Source organism: Xenopus laevis, chromosome 2S (assembly GCF_017654675.1).
Source record: "Xenopus laevis strain J_2021 chromosome 2S, Xenopus_laevis_v10.1, whole genome shotgun sequence".
NCBI classification, from domain to species: Eukaryota; Metazoa; Chordata; class Amphibia; order Anura; family Pipidae; genus Xenopus; species Xenopus laevis.
The window spans coordinates 147,796,016-147,820,756 of NC_054374.1; the positions used below are offsets into that span (position 1 = coordinate 147,796,016).

Here is a 24,741-nt window from a genome sequence, read left to right on the forward strand (position 1 = left end):
CCTAACACAAGACAACAGCTGCCTGGTAGATCTAAGAACAACACTCAATAGTAAAATCCAGGTCCCACTGCAACACATTCAGTTACATTGAGTAGGAGAAACAACAGACTGCCAGACAGCAGTTCCATCCTAAAGTGCTGGCACAAGTCACATGACCAGGCATTTAAATGTCGTAGAAAGTGTCGTAGTAACAGCCAATAAATTCACAGAGCATTTACCCGCCATTTTTCCGACATGTACGACACTTTTAAAATTGTGTAGTTAAAAGTGGGCGTGACCTTTTCGGCGCCACTTTTCCCGACATTTTTATGAATTGCAATTTTTCCGACACATTTATCTCTCCAAATGAAAATGTCGGCCCAATTGTCTTTTGAAAACACTCAGTAAAATGTTGTCTGTCCGAAGAAAAGATATTCCTCATTTTAGAAAATTGTCGGACTTACGAGACATTCAGAGACAGTAACATCTGCCTTTGTGAATTTACCGTTTGTGCGACATTTTACAAATTTGTCGACCGCCACTTCTGGGCTACTTATTTTACCGACGGTTTTGTAAATTCCCCCCATTGATTTAGATCAGGCATATACAGTATCAACATTATGTGGGGAATGCACAAAAGTGTCGGTAAAATAAGTAACCCAGAAGTGGCGGTCGACAAATTTGTAAAATGTCGCACAAACGGTAAATTCACAAAGGCAGATGTTACTGTCTCTGAATGTTTTGTAAGTCCGACAATTTTCTAAAATGAGGAATATCTTTTCGTCGGACAGACAACATTTTACCTAGTGTTTTCAAAAGACAATTGGACCGACATTTTCATTTTGGAGAGCCTAATTTGTCGGAAAAATTGTCAGCAAAACAAATGAGTTTACGAGCAATTCATAAGAATGTCGGGAAAAGTGGCGCAGAAAAAAACCCACGGGCACTTTTAAAGACACTATTTCAAAAGTGACGTACACGCCGGAAAATTGACGGGTAAATGCTGTGTGAATTTATCGGCTGTTACTACGACACTTTCTACGTCATTTTTTCGTTCCCGACACTTTTGTGAATTCCCCCCTAATACATTTGTTACAATGTAATATACTGTATCTATCCACAGAGCAGCTCATCTATTGTACCTGTGGTACTGCCCAGAGGCTCTAGACACACACGATCCAATTCTGGGGGTATAAAAAGCAAAATAATACTAACTCTTATATTAAAGTCTAAATTGCATGGGCTACAGGGTAGTTTCATCTAGTGGAAATGTGTGTTCTTATCTGTATCCCTGAGATCCTATTGTGCCGCACTTCAGGAAACATAAGAGAAAGAGCTGAAAGTGGTGACAAACGCATGTTCCAGACTTATCCCATACAGAAAACAACCCCCTCTGTAATGAAACGCTTTCTGATTCTCAGTCAGACCAGTCGTTTTCATCAAGTTCCGACTCATCCTCAGAATCGCTGTACTCCACCGCAATGCGTCTGGATAGGATGGTGGCAACGTCATTTCCAACGGTCTCCCGCTTGGCTTCTTGCTCTCGCTGCTCTTGCACTTTCTTTAACTGAATGCCTGTGAATGAAGAATGACAGCTGCTATTAGGCTTTAGACATTTTTCCTGAGATGCAAGACGCAACTTTTTCAGCGGGACTTGTTAAAATCAGGTTTTTAAAGCACTGGTTTTAAGCCAACCAAACTTAGCCCCCCACAAACAAACTAATCTGTACTGTGGTAAATATGTGAGTTAAAGGAGAAGGAAAGCTACGGAGGCATTTTATTGTGAATAGATAAGCTGCAATAGTGCAAGCTAGAATGCTATATTTATTCTGTAGAATGTTTTACCATACCTGAGTATAAAGCTCTAGAAAGTCTCTGTTTGTTTAGGATAGCAGCTGCAGTATTAACATGGTGTGACATCACTTCCTGCCTGAGTCTCTCCCTGCTCTGGGCTCAGATTACAGTAGAGAAGGGAGGGGTGGGGGGAGAGGAACAAACTGAGCATGCTCTTGCCCAGGGCAATGAGGTTTAAGCTGAAGGCAGGAAGTCTGATACAGAAACCCATGAGTGCACAATAGAAGGAAAGAAATGCTGTGTTTCTTTTGACAGGGGACTCAGAACAGCACTACTTTGGGGGTTTACTGGTATATTTAGATGGACCTTTCTGATAAGGCTTACTTAGTTTTAACCTTTCCCTCTCCTTTAAGTGGCTGACAACTTGGATATTCAAAAGAGATGTCACTTTGTAAATTTTGGGTCTAGAAACTGAGTTTTGTTTGGTTATGGAACACAATGATTACACTGGTTATAAGTGATTTGATAGAAACAACTAGGGATGCATATGCAAATTAGGATTTGGTTCGGTATTCAGTCGAATCTTTTGTGAAGGATTCGGAGGTTCAAAAAAAAGTGGATTCGGTGCATCCCTAGAAACAACTACTAAAACAAACCCATGCCACACATCCCTATGACCAGTAGAAGTTCTACATGAATATTACCCATCCGAATAGCAGAAAGAAGATCACTGCGAGCATCGCTGGTCAGTCCAAGTAACTGCGCACCGTCGAGTCTTTTAGCTTCTAAAACTCTGGCAAAATGCATTGGAGATGATGTGAGAGACTGGGCAAATGCTGGAGGACCCGGCGGTGGTGGTGGTGGAGGAGGTCCAGGAGATGCTGAAGTGATTATGCCACCAGGAGGTGGAGAGGGGGCATATGCAGATCCAGAAATCTGTGCTGCTGGAGATGAAGGCAGGGTGTGATGCAGGGGGCTAACAAAAGCCGTTTGAGCAGAAGGAATTAATGGTGGTGGTGGCGGAGGTGATCCTGTGGGGTAATACTCCATCATCTGAGGAGGAAGCACCCGCCTAAGGAACAAAATCAAAATGAATATTTGAGCAAATTTGGTCATTCATCATACAAACCTGCAACAATAAACTGAGCAAACAAATAACTCCAAATTTCTATTAGGAATATTTCATTAATATCCTTAATTAAAAGGGGAACTATCGCAAAAATGAAAATGTATTATAAGCTTCATCACACTGAAATAAGAAACTTGGTAAATACAATCAATTCAATATTCTGTATCTTTCCTGAAATAATCAAGCTTTATCTTCACTATCCCTCCTCAGCATCTGGTTTTTGCTTCATTCTCTCTTCATGCAGGAGTTGGGTGTCAGATATTCATTGACAGTTAGATCCAATATATCTTATAGGGCACCTTTTGCCTAGAAGATGTATTAGAGCTCACTATATTAAAATCACCAGACATCATGTCTCTCTACATGTAGGATTTGTGGGCAGATTTTGTTTGTACTGGAATCAGTTATTTGAGTGAGCTCTAATTCATCTGCAAGGAAATGAAGCCCCCTCTATAAAATATATTGGATGTAACTGTCAATAAATATCTGACACCCAACTGCTGCATAAAGACAGAAGGAAGAGAAACAGATGCTGAGAGAGGGATGGTGAACAATAACTGGATTATTTCAGAAATCATGAAGAATGTTTAATTGATTGTATTTAGAAAGTTTCTTATTTCAATATGCTGAAGCTTATATACAATTTTCATGATAGTTCCCCTTTAATTAAAAATTGGCAAATAAGGAGAAACCTCTTTGCAATATATGTATCTGCTTTGTCTATTTCAACATTTTTTGCCATTTGAATGGTATGTATTTTGTATTCTGATTTGCAAAGTAAATAGGGTGGTGATATAAATAAAATCATGTACACATGCTTGTTTTACCCATTTACCTGTGGTGCTACTAAGGAAGTGGGGTCTTTCCATGTGCACCCAACTTTTTGCCCTAACTTAAAATTTTCCGTTCTAATAGTTCTGCAGAGAAAGCACATCGACCCTGAATGATGACTAGCCATGTAGCACGATGACTGTATTTGAGTCTGGGTTTATAGGGATCATCTGGTAACCATACATTCAGCATAAATCTTGCATCTGATAATTATGCACAGGTACAAGTCATACATTTCCTCTGTTTCACTGTCCTGGTATAAAAAGCAATAATAATAAAAAGCAATTCCTTTGGAGTGGCCCATGGATCAGAGGGGTTGATAGGGGATGTAAACATCGGATCAGGGGGAGTGAGAGGGGAGGTAAACACCGGATCAGAGAGTGAGAGGGGAGGTAAATACAGGATCAGAGGGAGTGTGAGGGGAGGTAAACACTGGATCAGAGAGAGCGTGAGGGGAGGTGAACACCGGATCAGAGGGAAGGTAAACACCAGATCAGAGGGAGTGAGAGGAGAATTAAACGTCGGATCAGGGAGAGTGAGAGAGGAGGTAAACACCGGATCAGAGGGAGTGGCCCATGGATCAGATGGAGTCGCCCATGGATCAGAGGGAGTGATAGAGGAGGTAAACACTGGATCAGAGGGAGTGTGAGGGGAGGTAAACACTGGATCAGAGGGAGTGTGAGGGGAGGTAAACACTCAATGAGAGGGAGTGTGAGGGGAGGTTAACATCGGATCAGAGGGAATGAGAGGGGAGGTAAACACTGGATGAGAGGGAGTGTGAGGGGAGGTAAACACTTGAAAAAATAAATACCAAACCCTAAAGCTGTTGGTGGAAAAATAAAAGCAGATGATTTTGTACTTGCAGTGTGACTTACCTGCCATTAGCCGATACAATGGGGACTGGGCTTGTCCCATCCACGGCTGCTGGTGGGGGTGGAGGAGGCTGCTGAGGTCTATTTAAGGTGCCATGTCTCAGAGTCCCAGAGGCAGATCTATAGTCATGATCATTGGCTTGGCTACTGCCCATGTGATGCTGAGGCTCTACTGATCCCACATAGGTCGGTGTCATGGGGTGATGGATGGAGTGGTTGGGAGTTGCAGGATAGGAGTATTCTGTAACATCTGATATATGAGACCTGAGAGGAAAATGGGAATAAAAAAAAAAAAAGAATATTTATTTGGAAAATTGTGAACTGTATGTTAAATAAATAAAGTAATAGCCAGGCTAGAATTCTGATAGTCTACAAGCGCTCCAGACATCCCCTGTAATCCTTATTTTAATAGACACTTTGATTTACAGATGTGCTGATAAACATGGAACTGAAGCAGAGCTGCCCTTGCAACTAAACTGGAACAAATTGAAAATACTCTGCTAATGATACTGATCCTGTAAATGTGAGGTTTAATAATGGCAGTGGGATTTAGAGATATGTGAACAGCTAAAGTAATGAATGTGTGTGATACAAGCAAATGTAGCAACAACAGTATCAGGCTTCCCATAGGCAGACGCCTGTTAAAATAAGGACCCCTATTAAACAGATAGTCAGGGTTAAAGGGGTGGTTCACCTTTAAGTTAATTTTTAATATCATTTCAATGGTCTACATTATTTTTATGTTATAGTTTTTAAATTGTTTGCCTTTTTCTTCTGACTCTTTCCGGATTTCAAATGGGGGTCACTGCCCCATCTAAGAAACAAGTGCTGTGTAAGGCTACAAATGTATTGTTATTGCTACTTTTTATTACTCCTCTTTGTATTCAGGTCCCCCTCTGAGGCAAATTGGAGAGGCTTTAAAAAGGTGTTTTTGCCATCCTCTGGATCAACTGGCAGTTAGGCAGGTTATATATAGCGTTAAAAGCTTGAACTTGATGGACGTGTCTTTTTTTCAATTTAACTTACTATGTATTCATATTACAGTTCTTAATCAAATCAATGTGTGGTTGCTAGGGTAATTTGGACCCTAGCAACCAGATTGCTGAAATTGCAAACTGGAGAGCTGCTGAATAAAAAGTTAACTCAAAAACAAATAATAAAACATGAAAACAGAATATCACCCTCTACGTCATACTAAAAGTTAATTTAAAGATGAACAATCACTTTAATCTGGAAGGGATATTTAGTAACAAGCTGACTTTCTAAACCACGCTGAGCAGCAGTTTAGTACGAGCACTCCGCTGAATACAATGCACATTGCAGGGACAGGACAGACCTTCCTGATGCATCTGGCACTCCATATTTCTTTTGTGCCGGATGCATCTGAAACACTGCTCACCCAGCTGGAAAAGTCTGGACACCAAGAACACCCGAACAGGTTTTCATTTTTCACAATTAGAAGTTTACAAACTCGTTCTGGTACCATGCAAAGCAACGAGGCACTTTACAGGGCTTGGGGGCAGTTTATAGGGCTCGGGGGCAGATAATAGGGCTCAGGGGCAGATTATAGGGCGCGGGGGCAGTTTATAGGGCTCTGGGAGCAGTTTATAGGCCTCGGGTTCAGTTTATAGGGCTCGTGGGGCAGATTATAGGGCTCTGGGGCAGGTTATTGGGCTCTGGGGCAGGTTATAGGGCTCTGAGGGCAGTTTAAAGGACTCAGGGGGCAGATTATATGGCTCTGGGGGAGATAATAGGGCTCAGGGGCAGATTAAAGGGCGCAGGGGCAGTTTATAGGCCTCGGGGTTCCGTTTATAGGGCTTGTGGGGCAGATTATAGGGCTCTGGGGCAGGTTATAGGGCTCTGGGGCCAGTTTATAGGATTTAGGGGGGCAGATTATATGGTTTGGGGGGCAGATTATAGGGCTCTGGGGGAGATAATAGGGCTCAGGGGCTGATAAGGCTCAGGGGTAGATAATAGGGCTCGGGCAGATTATAGGTCTTGGGGGGCGATTATAGGGCTCAGGGGCAGATTTTAGGGCTTGATGGGCAGCAACAGCAAGATAGCAGCAGTGCTTATACTGGACACATGTGCTTAAATATTCTCTATATTCTCTCAATCCACAGGGCCTAAAAATAAAGTAAAAAGCTGTATTTAGTAGTTGAAGTGAAAAATGTGATATCTCCATGGGCCCAACGCGTTTCGTACTTTAGGGGCACTTAATCATGGGCTATGGATACCTCAGCCCTATGGATTATTTTTTTACATATACTGGGTTGCCGCTCCTTGAAGCCGAGGGGTTGGGGCTGGTGCACCTGGACCACCTGATTTACTTGGTGAGCAATTTATATCTATATTGATATTCTGGAGAACCCTCTTTCTTTTGCTTCAAATCTTACACATTCTCTTACATATTGCTTAGATTCCTTCCCCATCATCTGAACAGCTCGCTGAAATAAACATGCCTTCTGATAGGACAAGATTCCAAAATGCCATTTGAAACCACAATCATTTACAATTTAACCGATGGCCCCTTGCATCTGACCCAAAGATAAGATGTCATTACTAATTGAGAAAGAACTAAAGAAGAAGGGTGCCAAGCTCACAGCTGTGGGAGAGGAGAAGCTGTAGAAGTGCTACAGAGGCAAAATGAAGACTAGTGTGAAGCAGAACATATGGGACCATGTGAATGCTCAGATCTAACTGTCATTTCATGCTCTTTCTGCAATCGGCTTGACAAGAACCCGTCCAATGAACCGCACTCTGAGTACTTACTGGAAAACGCGACTTGACTTTAATGAAAACTGCCTGCAATTCACATACAGTTGTATCCAGATCACATTCCATCCTTCAACAATATTGCACTGTTATGGTGCTCAGCAAACTGAATGTGACTGGCTGATGCACGTGGAACAGTACAATGGCCTTGTGCGTTAGACGACAACACACAGTTTCTGTTTATAATGAGAAAGAAGTTTCCCGTTCATTCATTTCAAATCCAGCAACCAGTTCACCACATTTTCTGATGTGGCTTCTGGTGGGTGCTATTCATTACAGACAGCAGAAGAAGAAAATTGACAGAGCAGTCATAGCTATGTCATACATACAGTCATATGAAAAAGTTTGGGAACCCCTCTCAATTCTTCGGAGTTTTGTTTATCATTGACTGAGCTTTCAAAGTAGCAGCTTCATTTTCATATATAACTTGCCTTATGGAAACAGTAGTATTTCAGCAGTGACATAAAACTTATTGGATTAACAGAAAATGTGCAATATGCATCATAACAAAATTAGACAGGTGCATAAATTTGGGCACCCCAACAGAGATATTACATCAATACTTAGTTGAGCCTCCTTTTGCAAATGTAACAGCCTCTAGACGCCTCCTATAGCCTTTGATGAGTGTCTGGATTCTGGATGGCGGTATTTTTGACAATTCGTCCATAAAAAATGTCTCCAGTTCAGTTAAATTTGAAGGCTGCCGAGCATGGACACCCTGCTTCAAATCATCCCATAGATTTTCCATGATATTCAAGTCGGAGGACTGTGATGGCCATTCCAGAATATTGTACTTCTCCCTCTGCATAAATGTCTTTGTAGATTTCCAAGTGTGTTTAGGGTCATTGTCTTGTTGGAATATCCAACCCCTGCGTAACTTCAACTTTGTGACTGATGCTTGAACATTATCCTGAAGAATTTGTTGATATTGGGTTGAATTCATCCGACCCTTGACTTTAACAAGGGCCCCAGTCCCTGAACTAATCACACAGCCCCACAGCATGATGGAACCTCCACCAAATTTGACAGTAGGTAGCAGGAGTTTTTCTTGGAATGCGGTGTTTTTCTTCCTCCATGTTAAGCGCTTTGTGTTATGACCAAATAACTCAATTTTTATCTCATCAGTCCAAAGCACTTTGTTCCAAAATGACAGTGGCTTGTCTAAATGAGCTTTTGCATACAACAAGCGACTGTTTGTGGTGTGAGTGCAGGAAGGGCTTCTTTCTCATCACCCTGCCATACAGATGTTCTTTGTGCAAATTGTGCTGAATTGTAGAACGATGTACAGATACACCATCTGCAGCAAGATGTTCTTGCAGGTCTTTGGAGGTGATCTTTGGGTTGTCTGTAACCATTCTCACAATTCTCCGCATATGCCGCTCCTGTATTTTTCTTGGCCCGTCAGACCTGGGTTTTACAGCAACTGTGCCTGTGGCCTTCCATTTCCTGATTGCATTCCTTACAGTTGAAACGGACAGTTTAAACCTCTAAGCTAGCTTTTTGTACAACAATCTTTATTTTCAAATCTTTTAAGAGTTGCTTTGAGGATCCCATGCTGTCACTTTTCAGAGGAGATTCAAACAGAAGCACAACTTGCAATTGGCCACCTTAAATACCTTTGCTCATGATTGGACACACCTGCCTATGAAGTTCAAGGCTTAACAAGCTAATCCAACATATTTGGAGTTGCCAGTAATCGGTATTGAGCAGCTACATTCAAATTAGTAAAATTACAAGGGTACCCAAATTTTTCCACAGACAGTTTTTTACACTTGATTTCATTTCATACAACTGAATACTGCTTCGCTAAAAATCTTTGTTGAGAAAACACCCAGTACTCAGATGTTCCTGGGAAATGAAAGACATACCACTGTTATCTTTTTTGTTGAAAGTGGAGGTAATTATGCAGGCTGAGAGGGGTTCCCAAACTTTTTCATATGACTGTAGTGTATATATTTATAATACACAAAAGCCATGAATATCTTGTAAATAATATCCTTATAAACGGTGACTAGTGATGTCATCAGTTATAAACGGTGAGTAGTGATGTAATTTTTGTCACATAACTCACTAAAACGTGTGTATTATAATAAATAAAGTACCGCTTATTGTAAAATATAAGAAGATTAGAAGTAACTTAGGAGTTCCAGCTTTGGCCTTGTGCTTTTCTTTTATATGGTCATAGAACGCCTTGGTAACTTAGAATATCCTTATATTTTACAATAAGGGGTACTTTATTCACAACATATATTTAAATATATTATGTGTGGATATCCTTCCCTAAGGTTAAGAGATATACACAAATTGATACCACTTCTTTTCATTTGGGTGCTGATGAATGCACATTACCTGCAGTAAATAGTGATGCACTATAATGGAGTGCTCAACCTGCAAAGTTTCCACTTGTTGGAAGTGGTGGGTGCTCAACAAGAAGTCCCCCTCCTTGCACGGGGACAGTGCAAGGTCAGTATAGGAAAAAATCCAGAGGCACACCAAAAAATTGTTACTTTAGTGAAATAGGTAAAGCAACATTTTTTTGGTGTGCTTCTGGATTTTTTCCTATTACCTGCAATAAAAGCATCTCCTGAAGGGAACTTTCCTGACCTGTACAAATTATAGAAAGAGAAGAAAATGCACAGTGCAACCCTAGGTAAGACTGTCACTAAAAGGAGAATGAAAGGCAAGTGCCAGTACTTCAGGATGGAACTGCTTTCTGACAGGCTGTGTTTCTCCAACTCAATGTAACTGAATGTGTCACAGTGGGACATGGATTTTTACTACTGATCTACCAGGGAGCTGTTATCTTGTGTTTGGGAGCTGCTATCTGGTTACCTTCCCACTGTTCTGTTGTTAGGCTGCTGGGAGGGGGGGTGACATCACTCCGATTTGCAGTACAGCAGTAAAGAGTGACTAGAGTTTATCAGAACACAAGTCACATGACTGAAGGCAGCTGGGAAACTGACAATATGCCTTGCCCCATTTCCAATTTCAAAATTAAATATAAAAAAATCTGTTTGCTCTTTTGAAAAACTGATTTCAGTGCAGAAGTCTACTGGAGCAGCACTATTAATTTTGCATTTTGGAAAAAAAACAATTTTTTTCATAACAGTATCCCTTTAAGATATGGACTGATGTTTATCTGCAAACTGTACCATGTATATCAACAGTGATATTGAATGTGGTAGATCTATGTAACTGAGCCTACATGGGCATCACCTGGACTTCACAGTGTGTGTAGCGCTACAGAGTATAACACAGCAGTTGTGTTCTAAAGAAGAGACAGTCGGACATGGTACAGACCTAGTATCAGGGGACAGAGATCCCTCGGAAGATGCTGCTTGGAACACATTCGGAGACAACCTGTTGTCGGGTCGAAGCTCTTTATCGTACGCCATTATGTTCCACTCTTGGCGCCGGTTTCTGGCTTTCCTAACCTTTTTTACTTCCCGAGTCGTGCCATCCACTTGCTTCTGTTCCTGACGTGCAAAGAGAAGAACGGAGCCATCCAACAGGCAAAGAGAAAGACATCATTCATTAGAGAGAGGCAAGCGAAGGCCTAATGCATAAACTGACAGCAATGGCAAGTGCCAGTTAGATTCTGTAAATCAAGGGCAGTTGTATCAGTCATTACAATTATCCAGCGTATCAGGAAACAAACATTCAGCGTACGTTTTGGAGGAACACATCTCGATATTGGTGTCTGTCAAACAATTACAACTCCCAGCATTCACTGCAGATGTGGGTGGGTGCTGGGAGTTGTAACTCTGCAAGAAATGATTAGGATTTTCCTGCAAACACACAAAACCAAACTACAGTAGAACCCCCATTTTACATTTCCTAGGGGAGATAAACAATCAAATAGGAGTTTGTGAGACAGCTCCACCTCTATACTATTTTCCTTTTCACAACTAAAATTCCTAATTGCTGGTTTTTGTGATTGTAAGGTAATGAACTCACTTTTTTAGTATATTTATTAAGCACAGGCACTTGAATTAATTTGTTTTCACCAATTATCCACTAGTTTAGTGGAACAATTGCATTTGAATTTAGCGCACGCACTTTTAATGTATTCATTTTTTTTATCAATGATTAATTGGAATAATTGATTAATTATAGTTGAATTCATCGATTAATTAATTAATTGATTGATGTGATGGCACAGAATTGATTTGGAAGTCGTAGCACTAACTTCATTGTATTGGCACATTTCACTTTTTTTAAAAATAATTTTTGCACAAATATATTTATTAAAGGGGAACCATAATTTGATAAAGAAGCCCGCATAACACAGAAACCCCTAATATGCCCATCACAGGTCCCTGTTTCTTCAAAAAGTGTGAATAAATGCCATTTTCTATGCTGAAATCCAACTGTTTAACAATTCTTCTCTTTCTGCATCATTTGAAATCCTGGCAGGGAAGGAGAGAGGAGGTAACACTGATGTTACAAATTGTAACAACTACTCCACAGCTTACAGACAGCATGCAGGAACTACATTACCCACAATGCATTGCACTGGGATGTTCTGTTCCTTATTGAAATCACATGTGCAGGGAATTGTGGGGTTTGGAGGATGCAGGCTAAGGACAGATGGCTGTTGATACAAAGTAACAGTAGTCAACCAGCTCAGCAAAGTAGTCAGACAGATCAGCAGGAGAGCAGGGGGCTGGGCTTAGGGAACTGCCAGAAACCATTCAATCATGAAAAGTCTGCATATTTTTTAACTGATGTATATTGCAAAGTTGCTTGAAATTATGTTTACTTTTCAAAAAGCTCAAGTTATGTTTTTGTGGAGTTCCCCTTTAATTACAATAATTTTGTCAAATAGTTGGAGAGTGTAGGATTTTACTGCTCTCCTTTTTTATAAATAATTTCCCAGGGGACATAAATTCCGGAGCATTTTTCGCAGTCTTCCCTAATGGCAATCAACATATCCCACTCAAATGTCTAAATGCAAATATCACACAAACACCTTTGGTACAATCCATGCAGATATCAAAGATGTGCACCTATGTAATGAAGCCTGACTATTCTGCGTCATTTTGTTCAAATTTAAGTTAACTTTTTAGTGTTGTAAAATGGCTAATAAGTATTATTATTATTATTTTTTAATACTTTGAGCTGCCTCCTCTTTCTTATGACTCTTTCCAGTTTTCAAATGGGGGTTACTGACCACATCTAAAAAAACAAATGGTTTGTAAGGTTACAACTGTGTTGTTATTACTCATATTTCTATCCAGACCCTCCCCTAATTATATTCCAGTCTCTTATTCAAATCAATGTATGGTTGCTAGAGTAATTTGGACCCTAGCAACCAGATTGTTGAAAGTGCAAACTGGAGAGCTGCTGAATAAAAAGCTAAACAAATGAAAAACCACAAATAAAAAATGAAAACCAATTGCAAATGGTCTCAGAATATCACACACGCATATATATATATATATATATATATATATATATATATCTATCTATACCTATATATATATATATATATATATATATATATATATATATACACACTAGAAGTTTAATTTAAAGTAAACAATCCCTTTTAAAAAAGCTCCAATAGTGGTAATAAAGAGCTGCTGATATGCAGAGGGCCTTGCCTGAATCAATTGATCTGTCTACTATAGCTATTCTCCTTCATGACTAGTACAATGGCAATTAACCACGATTATCTCAGGACGATCGTACGAATTTTCCATCAACTAAAAAGACCAATTTGCCAGGAAAACAAAGGGGAGCTGCCTGCTTGGCCCGGCAAACATAGATAGATTGCACTGGGACCGACAAAGATTTTTTAACCTGGCCGATCAATTTTCTGACAGATGTCGGCCGAAAAATCGTAAGACGTTCGATCGTTTGAATCCCACTAACCGCACGATAATTTCGAAGGATTGGTCGGACTTCGCTAAAATCAGTAGTTCAGCAAGAGAAATCTTTGCGTTTATGGGGACCTTTACCCCATGACCCCTATTCTATCAGATCTCCTGAAATCCCAATTTGTAGCCACTTAAGGACAAGAGCATCTTAAATCTACATGTGAAGCTGTTGCTGAACTAAAACTTCACATCACAATTACAGCAAACAGAGGCTGCAGATTAACAACAGTGACAGAGCCACAGGCTGAATATCTTGCCTATGAAGGTTTATTTTTTTCATTGACCGGATAGTTAATCATATTAAATATATGAAGAAACGACAGTAACAACTGCAGTTCTAATGAAAGCTAGCTGACAGACCTAACAGCGTAGCAAACTCTTTAGGTTATATTGCATCCCTTCACATGAAATAATATCAGTTCATACACAGCGTGAGCCGCTAGTGAACTAAAAACAAAGACGGCAGCCTAAAATGTCTAAAAATCTGACTGGACGTCGCTAGGCAACTAATAATATATTAACAGCGTGTGCAGAACTGGCCAGATGAGTACCATTCGCTTACACAGTAGGTCCGGTTTACATGCTATTGCAACATAGGTTGGGAACTTAGTGGGTGGTTTTTTTTTTTTGTAAGGGGCAGATTTATCAAGGGTCGAATTTCGAATTCATGGGAGTATTTTTTTTAAACTCTCATAAACTCCCATGAATGCAAAATTCGACCAATCGAAGTTTATTTAAAAAAAAAAAAAAAAAGAATTTTCAAAACTCGGGTGAATGGGATCGACCTGAAAACTCGAATCGAATTTGATTGGAGTTTTAAAAACTCGATTCGGATATCAGGAAGGCTGCAAACAACTCCACATTGATCCCAGAACGTCTCCAATTGACTAAAACAGCAATTCGGCAGGTTTTAGGTTTCGAATAGTCGAATTCGAGTTCTTAAAGGGGTGGTTCACCATTAAGGTAACAAATATTATGTTATAGAACTTCAATTGGTTTTCATTATTTATTTTTTATAGTTTTATAGCTATTTGTCTTTTTTTTCAGTTTCTTTGCAGCTTTCAAATGGGCGTCGCTGTCCCCTTCTAAAAAAACAAATGCTCTATAAGGCTACAAATGTATTGTTACTGTTACTTATTATTACTGATCCTTCTATTCCGACTCTCTGCTATTCATATTTCAGTCTCTTATTCAAATCAATGCATGGTTGCTAGGGTCATTTGGGCCCTAGTTACCAGACTGCTTAAAATGCTGCTGAATAAAAAGCTAAATAACTCAAAAACCTTCAATAATAAAAAATGAAAACAAATTGCAAATTATCTCAGAATATCACTCTCTACTAAAAGTTAAAGGTGAACAACCCCTTTAAAGAGCCAGAGTATGATGAATCTGGAAAATCTAATTAAAATTTAAAAAAAAACTCAAATAGAATTTTAACAATGCCCTAAAAAATTTGTAATTTGAATTCGACCCTTGATAAATCTGCCCCTAAGTATTACCTTCTGTCTTCTTTTCTCTTTCCTTTTATCTTCAGTGTCCTGGAGCATTTTCTCTTTCCAAAGGTCAAAGAAGTAAGACGGATCAGTGTAGAACTTCAAACTGTCCTTTTTGTCGTCTCTGAAAAGATGCATGTGAACATGCTGAGATATATCTATCGTATGCAATCTCTGCGACACAGAAAGCGGGGATTATTTGGGAAATATTTCAATATCTACACCATAAGAACTGGACTAATAATTGTATTCAATAATATTCCTGCTTTACTCGCCGTAGCTACTATGAATGTATTTGTGAGCAGAGGATAAGTTGCCATATAGGCCTATGTATGGGGCCCTTCTGTTTAGAAATTATCAGGTGGTTTAGAAAATGCCACCAAGAACCACGTAGGTGGGTCTTCCTAGGCCAAATCAGGTAAAGATCTGCTCATTTGGTAAACTCTGCAAACAACGGAATCGTATGTCCATCTTAAAGGGGCAATGACGCGTTCCTATGAAAATCCATAAGAACCGTCAATAAGTCAGTATTACTAAAGAGTTGTGGCATGCAAATCTAACTAGCAAAAAGTCACCCCAGCTGAGCGGTACTTACCAGAGTAACTGCCCAAAACAGCAAAAGGATCCTCCGCTTGTTGTTGTTGGGTCATGATATCACTTTCTAAAAGCCTCTGAGAGCAGATTTATATGGAACATGTCCTTATTACTAAAGTGTTGCGGCATGAAAATGAGTATAGGCAAGTCCCCCCCCCCAAAGCCACCCCCAACCCAACAGTACCTGGTGTTCATGAAGGGGACAGGTAGCAGTGGGAGCCACACTGTTTTCCTGTGTTGGAGGTGGTGCAATCCTCCATAGGCTAATTAAAAATAAAAATAGTACATTGGTCTATGGAAGGATTGTGCCACCACCAACCACTATTGCTTGTCCCTTTCATGAAGAGCAGGTACTGCTGGTTTGGGGGTGGGTGAGGGGGGGGGGGAGTCCTTGCCTATACTAATTTTCATGCCGTAACTTTTTAGTAATAAAAACACGTTCTATTTAATCTGCTCTCAGAGGCTTGTAGAAAATGATATATATGTCTGCCAGCATTGGTATTAAAGGAGAAGGAAAGCTACGGAGGCATTTTATTGCCAATAGATTAGGTGCAATAATAAACTAGAATGCTATATTTATTCTGTAGAATGTTTACCAAAGTAAAAAGCTCTAGAAGCTCTCTGTTTGATTAAAATAGCAGCTGCAGTATTAGCTTGGTGTGACAAGACTTCCTGCCTGAGTCTCTCCCTGCTCACTTATAGCTCTGGGCTCAGATTACAGCAGAGAAGGGAGGGGAGGGGGGAGAGGAGCAAACTGAGCATGCTCTTGCCCAGGGCAATGAGGTTTAAGCTGAAGGCAGGAAGTCTAAAACAGAAGCCCATGTATACACAATAGAAGGAAAGAAATGCTGTGTTTCTTTTGACAGAGGACTCAGAGCAGCATTACTCTGAGGGTTTACTAGTATATTTAGGTGGACCTTTCTGATAAGGCTTACTTAGTTTTAACCTTTCCTTTAAGTCCAATACATGGGCAGATCTAGGCTGCCAATTCAGGTCCTTTAAAACAATTTGGCAGTTTATCTGCCCGTGTATGGGGCACTCCGACGGGTCCACCCGACCGATATCTGGCCAAAAATCAACCAGATGTTTATCTGGCGGGTTTGATTTTACTGTCCGATCAGATAGTTAATGCGGTCCTTATCCCGTTGGAACCTATTCCAATCAGAGTAATCTTATGACCCGAGGGCTGAACGATCGGATTAGCCCGATATTGCGGCCTTATTTGGCAACCTCTTTAAATAATAATTATAGTGTATGGTCAACACCATCTTTTTAAGATTTGGAGCTTTTTTTTTTTTTTTGAAGCAGTAGAACTGGGAAATACAATCAAGGCACACACCACTTACCTGTATTTTGAAAGTATATCGAGAGGAGGAGGTCTGTCGCACGTCTTATATATATCTCTGACCGGCCTTGGAATGCTGTTCTTTGAGACAACCTGCTGGTCCTGCGTGGTCGAACTCTTAAATGCTTTCCGCATGTTAATATCTTGCAGAGACACTGTGAGACACAAAACATGGCGTTCAAAGCAAATGTCAGACTGTAACAAAAGTCTAATTCACAAGTTTTTAACCGCAGCTTTCAAGTGCAAATAGAAGATTAGCAAATGGGCTATTCCAGTAAATATAGCAAATATATTTTTGGATTAAATCATTATGTTTCTCAATTTGCTTTTAGTTTTTTTTTTTTTTTTTGTAATGATGTGAATCAGTACATTTAAATTTACCCCAACCACTTCACTAAATCTTCTTGGGTTCTGTGCTACTAAACCGACTCACATTGCTCACATTCTGCAGTTCTCAGAAACTTGGTACCATCTCTTTACCGCACATGGCAATACCCTCTGTATACATCAAATATCCGCCATTCAATATCTCTCCCATATTCCTACCTATCACAGTCATCTGTTGTCAGCTTATAAGGCACTTACAAAAAGTTTTTCAATAGGACAGCATGCAAAAAAACATATAAGGTCCATAATAACCAGTTTGCATTTAAGAGGCAGACTTTGCTTGACAATGGGTGCCCACAACTGCGTCTCATAAAATTGAGGTCCCAAGGGAAAGAATGGGAGGATGAAGGCTTCTAGGCATAAGGGTGATTATATAGGGAATATTATGCCCCTGTTATTTAATGTTAGGTTATTATATAAGACACCAAGGAGTTCCATAACTAGGGATGTCGCGGACTGTTCGCCCGCAAACTAATTTGCGCGAACATCGGCCGTTCACGTCCGCCGAATGTTCGCGAACGTCGCGCGACGTTCACCAATTTGGGTTCGCATTAGCTGGCGCTTATTTTTGACCTCTCAGCCCAGACCAGCAGATACATGGCAGCCAATCAGGAAGCTCTCCCTCCTGGACCACCCCCACACCCCCTGGACCACTCCCCTTCCATATATAAACTGAAGCCCTGCAGCGTTTTTTCATTCTGCCTGTGTGTGCTTGGAAGAGCTAGTGTAGGGAGAGAGCTGTTGAGTGATTTGAGGGACAGTTGATAGTAACTTTGCTGGCTAGTAATCTACTTGATACTGCTCTGTATTGTAGGGACAGAACTCTGCAGGGATTTGAGGGACATTTTAGGTTAGGTAGCTTTGCTGGCTAGTGATCTACCTTCTACTGCAGTGCTCTGTATGTAGCTGCTGTGGGCAGCTGTCCTGCTGCTGATCTCTCATCTGCTGACTGCTGCCTGTAACCCAATAGTCCTTGTAAGGACTGCTTTTATTTTCTTTTTTGTTTTTTTACTTTGCTACTGTAAGAGCCCAGTGCTATTAGTCTAGCTGTGTTGGGGAGTGGGACTGGTGTGCTGCTCCTAGTAGTTCAGCACCAACCAGAGTAATTTTTTTTTTTAATATACATATATATATATTTTTTTATTTGACTTATCTTACTGTTCTTTAACGTGTCCAGTGCTGTTTGCTGTTCTTCATAGTAGTGCACCAATAGTAGTGCACTTGCAGGCATTGTTTGCCCAGTGTGTTCTTCAAACAACTGCCGCTTAGCTGTGTGAGCTTTTTCACATTCTGTCTAAATAACAATAATAATTCCGTGTCCGTAAACATCACCTGAGTGATGTTTTTACAGCAGCAATAATATATTCCGTATCCACTACTGTATACGTTGCCCTTGCAGGCATTGTTTGCCCAGTCTTTAACCAAGTGCCACCTAGCTGTGTGAGCTTTTTCACATTCCGTGTCCAGAAACATCACCTGAGTGACGTAGTGTGATTTCTGCCCTTTACAGCACAAAACGCAGCGCTGTGTCAACAATGTATTTTTCAGATACATTTTTGCCCTTGATCCCCCTCTGGCATGCCACTGTCCAGGTCGTTGCACCCTTTAAACAACTTTAAAATCATTTTTCTGGCCAGAAATGTCTTTTCTAGCTTTTAAAATTCGCCTTCCCATTGAAGTCTATGGGGTTCGCGACGTTCGCGAACCATTCGCATTTTTGGACGCAAGTTCGCGAATATGTTCGAACATTTTTTCCGCCGTTCGCTACATCCCTATCCATAACCACATAAAAACAAAGAGGCTAAAGGCTGAGTGTTTACAGGTAAGAGAACTCCAAAGTGACTTCTAATATCATCATATTTTACCAAAGGAGGTACATTATCTACAGTTATGGGATCCGTTATGCAGAAGCCAGTTATCCAGAAAGCTCCTAATTACGGAAAGGCCGTCTCCTATAGACTCAATTTTATCTAAATAATCCTAAAAATTATTCCCTTTTTCTCTGTAATAATAAAACAGTACCTTGTACTTGATCCCAACTAAGACATAATTAATCCTTATTGGAAGCAAAATCAGCCTATTAGGTTTATATAATGTTTACATGATTTTCTAGTAGACTTAAAGGAGAACTAAAGCTTAACCAAAGAAGTAGCTAGAAATGTTATTATTATCATTATGTTTTGTGCTTTTGTGGCCCAAGGCAACCACTGCCTTATCTGTGTCTCCAAAGATGCCCCAGTAGCTCCCCATTTTCTTTTCTGCTGATTCACGCACATGCTCTGTGCTGCTGTCACTTACTGAGCTTAGGGACCCACTCACAATATACAGTACACATAGAATAGAAATGTCACACTATAAGGCTGATTAGTAATTAATACAGATTATTGTTACATGCAGGCCCGGATTTGTGGCGAGGCCACATAGGCCTGGGCCTAGGGCGGCACATTTTTGGGGGCGGCATGCCGCCCAGCCGCTCTGTGGGGAGCCTGTGCTCCCCAGTGCTCCGGCGCTCGCACGCTGGCTTTTGCGTCAGCGTGTGGTAGTGCGGGCGGGCGCTAGGACCGCGCGGATTGCACGTCCTAGGGGCGCCCGCCCAGCGAATCCGGCGCTGGTTACATGGCAGCACAGAAACCAGTGCAATTAGCATCAGAATTTAATAATCAGCCCTGTAGCATCAGCTTATATTACAGACCAACCTCATTTTCTGCTGGATAATTAGTGACGACCCCTAAGCTTAGTTTCTCAACAGCTGCTCAGAGCCCACTGAGCATGTGAGTGTCACAGACACTTTCCAAGATGGTGACCCCCTGTGACAAGTTTGAAGTCCTGGATCATTGCTGCTATTGACAAGCTGAAACTTTAGGCTGGTGCAATAAGCTCAGTTTATAAAAAAATTTTTTAGCCCTATTCATTTTTAGAGTTTAGTTCTCCTTTAAGGTATGAAGATCCAAATTATGGAAAGATTTGTAGGTCCCAAGCATTCTGGATAACAGGTCCCATACCTGCACTATAAATGCACAAGCTTCCATAAGCACTAATTATAACCAATAAACAATTAACAATTTATAGGATATATTTTATTAATTTAAAAAGAGAAAAGTAAAGTAAAACCCCGTGTGTCTTTGTATTCTAGAATCACTTAAAAGAGTTTACACTGCTGCCAATAATTAACTAAAAACCTCTAAGGGCTATTCCACACGGGGAGATAGCGACGCGTTTGCGGTCGCGGCGACAAAGCGCCGCGACAGTCGCCGCGACCGGCGCAGGCGACAGTTTTGTATGGGCGCCTATGTAAAAACGCCTGTGCTAACCACACGAGGCGATGCGCTTTTCAACAGTCGCCTGAAAATGCCTCGCCAGGCTTTTTCAGGCAACTGTTGAAAAGCGCATCGCCTCGTGTGGTTGGCACAGGCGTTTTTACATAGGCGCCCATACAAAACTGTCGCCTACGCCGGTCGCGGCGACTGTCGCGGCGCTTTGTCGCCGCGACCGCAAACGCGTCGCTATCTCCCCGTGTGGACTAGCCCTAAAATGCCTGTGCTTATCTATATAAAATATATCAAATTGGTGATTGTACCCAGCTGTGTCCTTTTTTAAGGTGTTTTTTTAAGGTGATAAGTTGCTGAGAATATACAACCTTTTGATAATTTATAGGATATCTATGCTGTTGTGTATTATATTTCTATTAAGATGGCCCTCCCAAACATGGAAGTTTTTTCACTCTTCTTCAAGATCGTAATTGTTACGTCTATGGCCACCTTAAATCAGAAGTGGAAAGAATGCTTCACATTATTAGATAATCATCATATTCCCAGATGTAAATATATCAGGATATATCCGGCTAAATGCTGGATTGTTGCTCTTGGGTTGCTGTTATTGTTTAACCAGCGCCTATTTAACGAGGGTTACCGCATACAGCCAGTATATAACAGTGGTGCCCCTTCTTTAACTATTCTCTAATAAAAGAGAGAATGCACCAGTAAGACTTTCTTTATTTTTTCACATTGCATCTTCCATTCCTCCCCCATCTTCTCTGCTCTTTGGTAACCCCCCACTTCTAAATCATCATTAAAGCAGGGAAGCAGTTGGAGTCCTCTGTTCACAGTTGTTCAGGACACAGCAGGACCTACTACCAATAGACATTCCTTCCATGTCCCTGGAGGGGCACGGCTACTATTCTCTCCACTGGGCCACACATTGCAGTGGGGGAAGGTAAATGGTGATGAATATTGTAACCCACTGACATACATCCCAACATACAGCTTTCCATATGTGTTCAAGAATATACTGGTTCATACCTGCTAGCCTGTAAAGGTATCACATAGAAAGCTGTCTCCCATTCGGGGAGAGAGGGGATTTAGCAGATTGCAGAATAAGCAGGCTCTCATTATTATAGGAGACAGACGTTTCTGTGAGCCTAAGCACTTTCTTGTTAACTGCTGATTCTGTTTCTCATTGTGTTAACGAAACAAATCAACACACAAAAAGAAAACAGCACAGGTCTAAACGTAGGATGTATATTATATAGTGAATAAAGTACCCCCTCTTGTAAAGTATAAGGATATTATTAGTTACCGAGGAGTACTCCGAGGTAACTTCTAATATCCTCATATTTTATAACTGGGGGGAACTTATAATACACAAATTTCAGTGAGTCATGTGACAGAAATGACATCAGAACTCGCCGTTTATAACTGATAACATCGGAACTCACCGTTTACAAGGATATAATTTACAAGATATTCATGGCTTTTGTGTATTATATAGTGAATAAAGTACCCCCTCTTGTAAAATATACAGAGAATAAAGTATCCCCTCTTGTAAAATAAGGATATTATAAGTTACCGAGGAGTTACATGACCATATAAAAACATGAGGCCGAAGGCCGAGTGTTTTTATACAGGTCATGGAACGCCGAGGTAACTTCTAATATCCTCATATTTTGCAACTGGGGGTACTTTATTTATTATAATACACAAATTTCAGTGAGTCATGTGACGGAAATGACATCAGAACTCACCGTTTATAACTGATGACATCAGAACTCACCGTTTATAAGGATATAATTTACAAGATATTCATGGCTTTTGTGTATTATAAGGATATTATAAGTTACCGAGGAGTTTCATGACCATATAAAAACACAAGGCCGAAGGCGGAGTGTTTTTATACAGTTCAGGTCATGGAATTCCAAGATAACTTCTAATATCCTCATATTTTGCAACTGGGGGTACTTTATTTATTATAATACACAAGTTTCAGTGAGTCATGTGACAGAAATGACATCAGAACTCATCGTTTATAACTGATGACATCAGAACTCATCGTTTATAAGGATATAATTTACAGGATATTCATGGCTTTTGTGTATTATATATATATATATATATATATATATATATATATATATATATATATATATATATATATATATATATATATATATATATAGCCAAATCCGAAAGGGTGCACTCCGTAGACAAGGGTAATACCTGGGTGCTCGTCTGAATCAAGTAATCATAGAAGCAAAAATAGCGACACTCACAGGTTTTTCTTCATGGTGCAAAAATAGAGAGATTTATTGTGCTCGACGTTTCGATCCCCCACAGGGATCTTTGTCAAGAGATTTCCAGTGAACAAACAGAATACCCACAACCCCACATACTTTTAAACCTTGGGCCGTTTACTTGGCGCCAAACTAGGTTGCTAAGCAACCCAGAACGCTAGAAAGTGAAGTGCCAAGTTGGATCTTTAAAAGAGGGAAGTGAATCAGTAACAACGTAACCCAGTGTAGTAAAGAGGAAATAAAGTAAAAACAAGGTAGCAAAAAGATAAGTGAACAAAGTAACAAAGGTTTTAAATGAAAAAGAAACGAAACAGCGCTTAAGCAGAGCACACAAAGCCATCCAATCCGACGTCCGCAATTAGCTAGGCAGTCATGGCGCTTAGGGCCAATCAGATCACAGTATAGTGGTGGGTGTGCCGGAAACCCGACTCTAGATCGCCGCATCTAGTTTCCAATATGTGAGTAACATAGCAACCGCGCCCAGGGATCAACTGGAAGCCGGATCGAGGAGTATAGCGCCGCAGGGTTTAAAGACCTTTGGCGTCTACTCCTACACGGCGGGTAAAAAAATTAATTAAAAGCCGAACCGGGGGCAAAGCACCGCCAGGTATTACAACCTATTGGTGTAGGTCCCCAGTCGGCGGGCACTCATCAATGTCAGACGGCTGTCCTTATAAGGGTGCGTGAGAAGTCATAAGGGTGCAGGAAAAATTGCTCTACCCATCCACCCCGCGGTGGTTCAACGCTGGAAACTACTATGCTTTGATCAACCCCACGTATTACTGGTAATGCAATGCCTGTCAAGTCATAATCAAATAATGGGGGCCAGTGTAATTTCTGCTGCGCTGGAAACATAGTTGAAACAAGTACGTTCCGAGGAAAAGGAACAGACAGTGAGGAGATAGGAGAGGAGATCAGAGGGTTAGGATCAGAGCATGTAAGTCATATACATCATTTGGCATACAAACACCTGCTATACATATAGGCATCACGGTCAAATGAAAGCATATTGATCAAATCTATAGTCCCTAATTCATATGAAACATCCTAGGGGCAAAGTCTCGTTAAGTCCCCGCGGGGCAACGGTGTCCAGCCAGTAGATCCATTTAGATTCGCGTCTCAGTAACGCAAGGTCCCTGTTACCACCACGTGCCAACGGTGGTTGAAAGTCAATAGCCATACACCTAAATGTAGGCAGACCATGTCCCTTCTGCAAAAAATGTCTTGCCACTGGTTGTTTTGCGGAGTTCTCTTTGAGGGCCTTACTGATGGCTGCGCGATGATTCGCGATTCTATCTTTCAAGGGTGTTGTTGCCTTGCCCACGTAGTAGAGGCCACAAGGGCAGGTGATAATATATACCACAAACGATGAGGTACATGATAGTCTATGTAATATTTTAAACCTCTTACCAGTGTGAGGGTGTGGGAAATCCTTCCCCGTCAGCATGGATCTGCATGTCGTGCAGTCCGGGCATCTATAGCAGCCTAATTTGTGTTGCGTGGTCAGCCAATTGGTCTGTGTAGTGGTGGACGCCTGTGAAAAGTCAGTTTTCATTAAAATGTCCTTTAGATTCCGATTTCTGCCATGGCCGAACATGGGTAATGGAGCCTGATACAATGAAAGAGTATTATCCATAGCAATAATCGGACAGTTCTTGCGTATGCTCTTATTTAAGTCTCTGGAAATGTGTGAGTAATTAGTTTTGAAGATCATTCTGGACACGGGCTGGGCATCCTTAGTCTTGTTAGCTAGCAAGTCAGTTTGGGAAAGTGCAAGAGCCCGCTGGAGTTGCTCTCTAAGTAGTCCTTCCTTGTAGCCCCTATTCAGGAATCTGTTAAACATATCATGGAGTTGGAGTTGGGCTTTATCCGGATCACTATTGTTCCTTATCGTCCTTAGGAATTGGGAGTAAGGGATTGCACGAATGGTGGTTGGAGGATGATCACTTTTCGCATGCAGGATCGTGTTACGATCAGTGGGTTTCTTGTATAGGCTAGTGCCTATTCCTGTCTCTGTTTTGAAGATCTGTAGATCAAGGAATTCAATACTCTGTTCACTATAGTTCAGAGTGAACCTAATTGGAGAATCCAGTT

General features: G+C 40.8%; 1 protein-coding gene across 3 annotated transcripts in view; it reads right to left on the bottom strand.

Annotated features, from left to right (window-relative positions):
* Positions 1-769: 769 nt before the first annotated feature.
* Positions 770-24,741, bottom strand: part of wasf3.S (WAS protein family member 3 S homeolog) — a 61,162-nt gene continuing 37,190 nt past the window's right edge. For all 3 annotated transcript variants that reach the window (XM_018250275.2, XM_018250276.2, XM_041584513.1), the window contains 6 exons: positions 16,696-16,849; positions 14,762-14,879; positions 10,681-10,856; positions 4,609-4,869; positions 2,478-2,845; positions 770-1,554 (listed from right to left, as the gene is read on the bottom strand). In XM_018250275.2, coding sequence (XP_018105764.1) covers positions 1,397-1,554; positions 2,478-2,845; positions 4,609-4,869; positions 10,681-10,856; positions 14,762-14,879; positions 16,696-16,849 — 1,235 coding nt within the window. In that variant the 3' untranslated portion in view covers positions 770-1,396. The remainder of the gene's footprint in view (positions 1,555-2,477; positions 2,846-4,608; positions 4,870-10,680; positions 10,857-14,761; positions 14,880-16,695; positions 16,850-24,741) is intronic.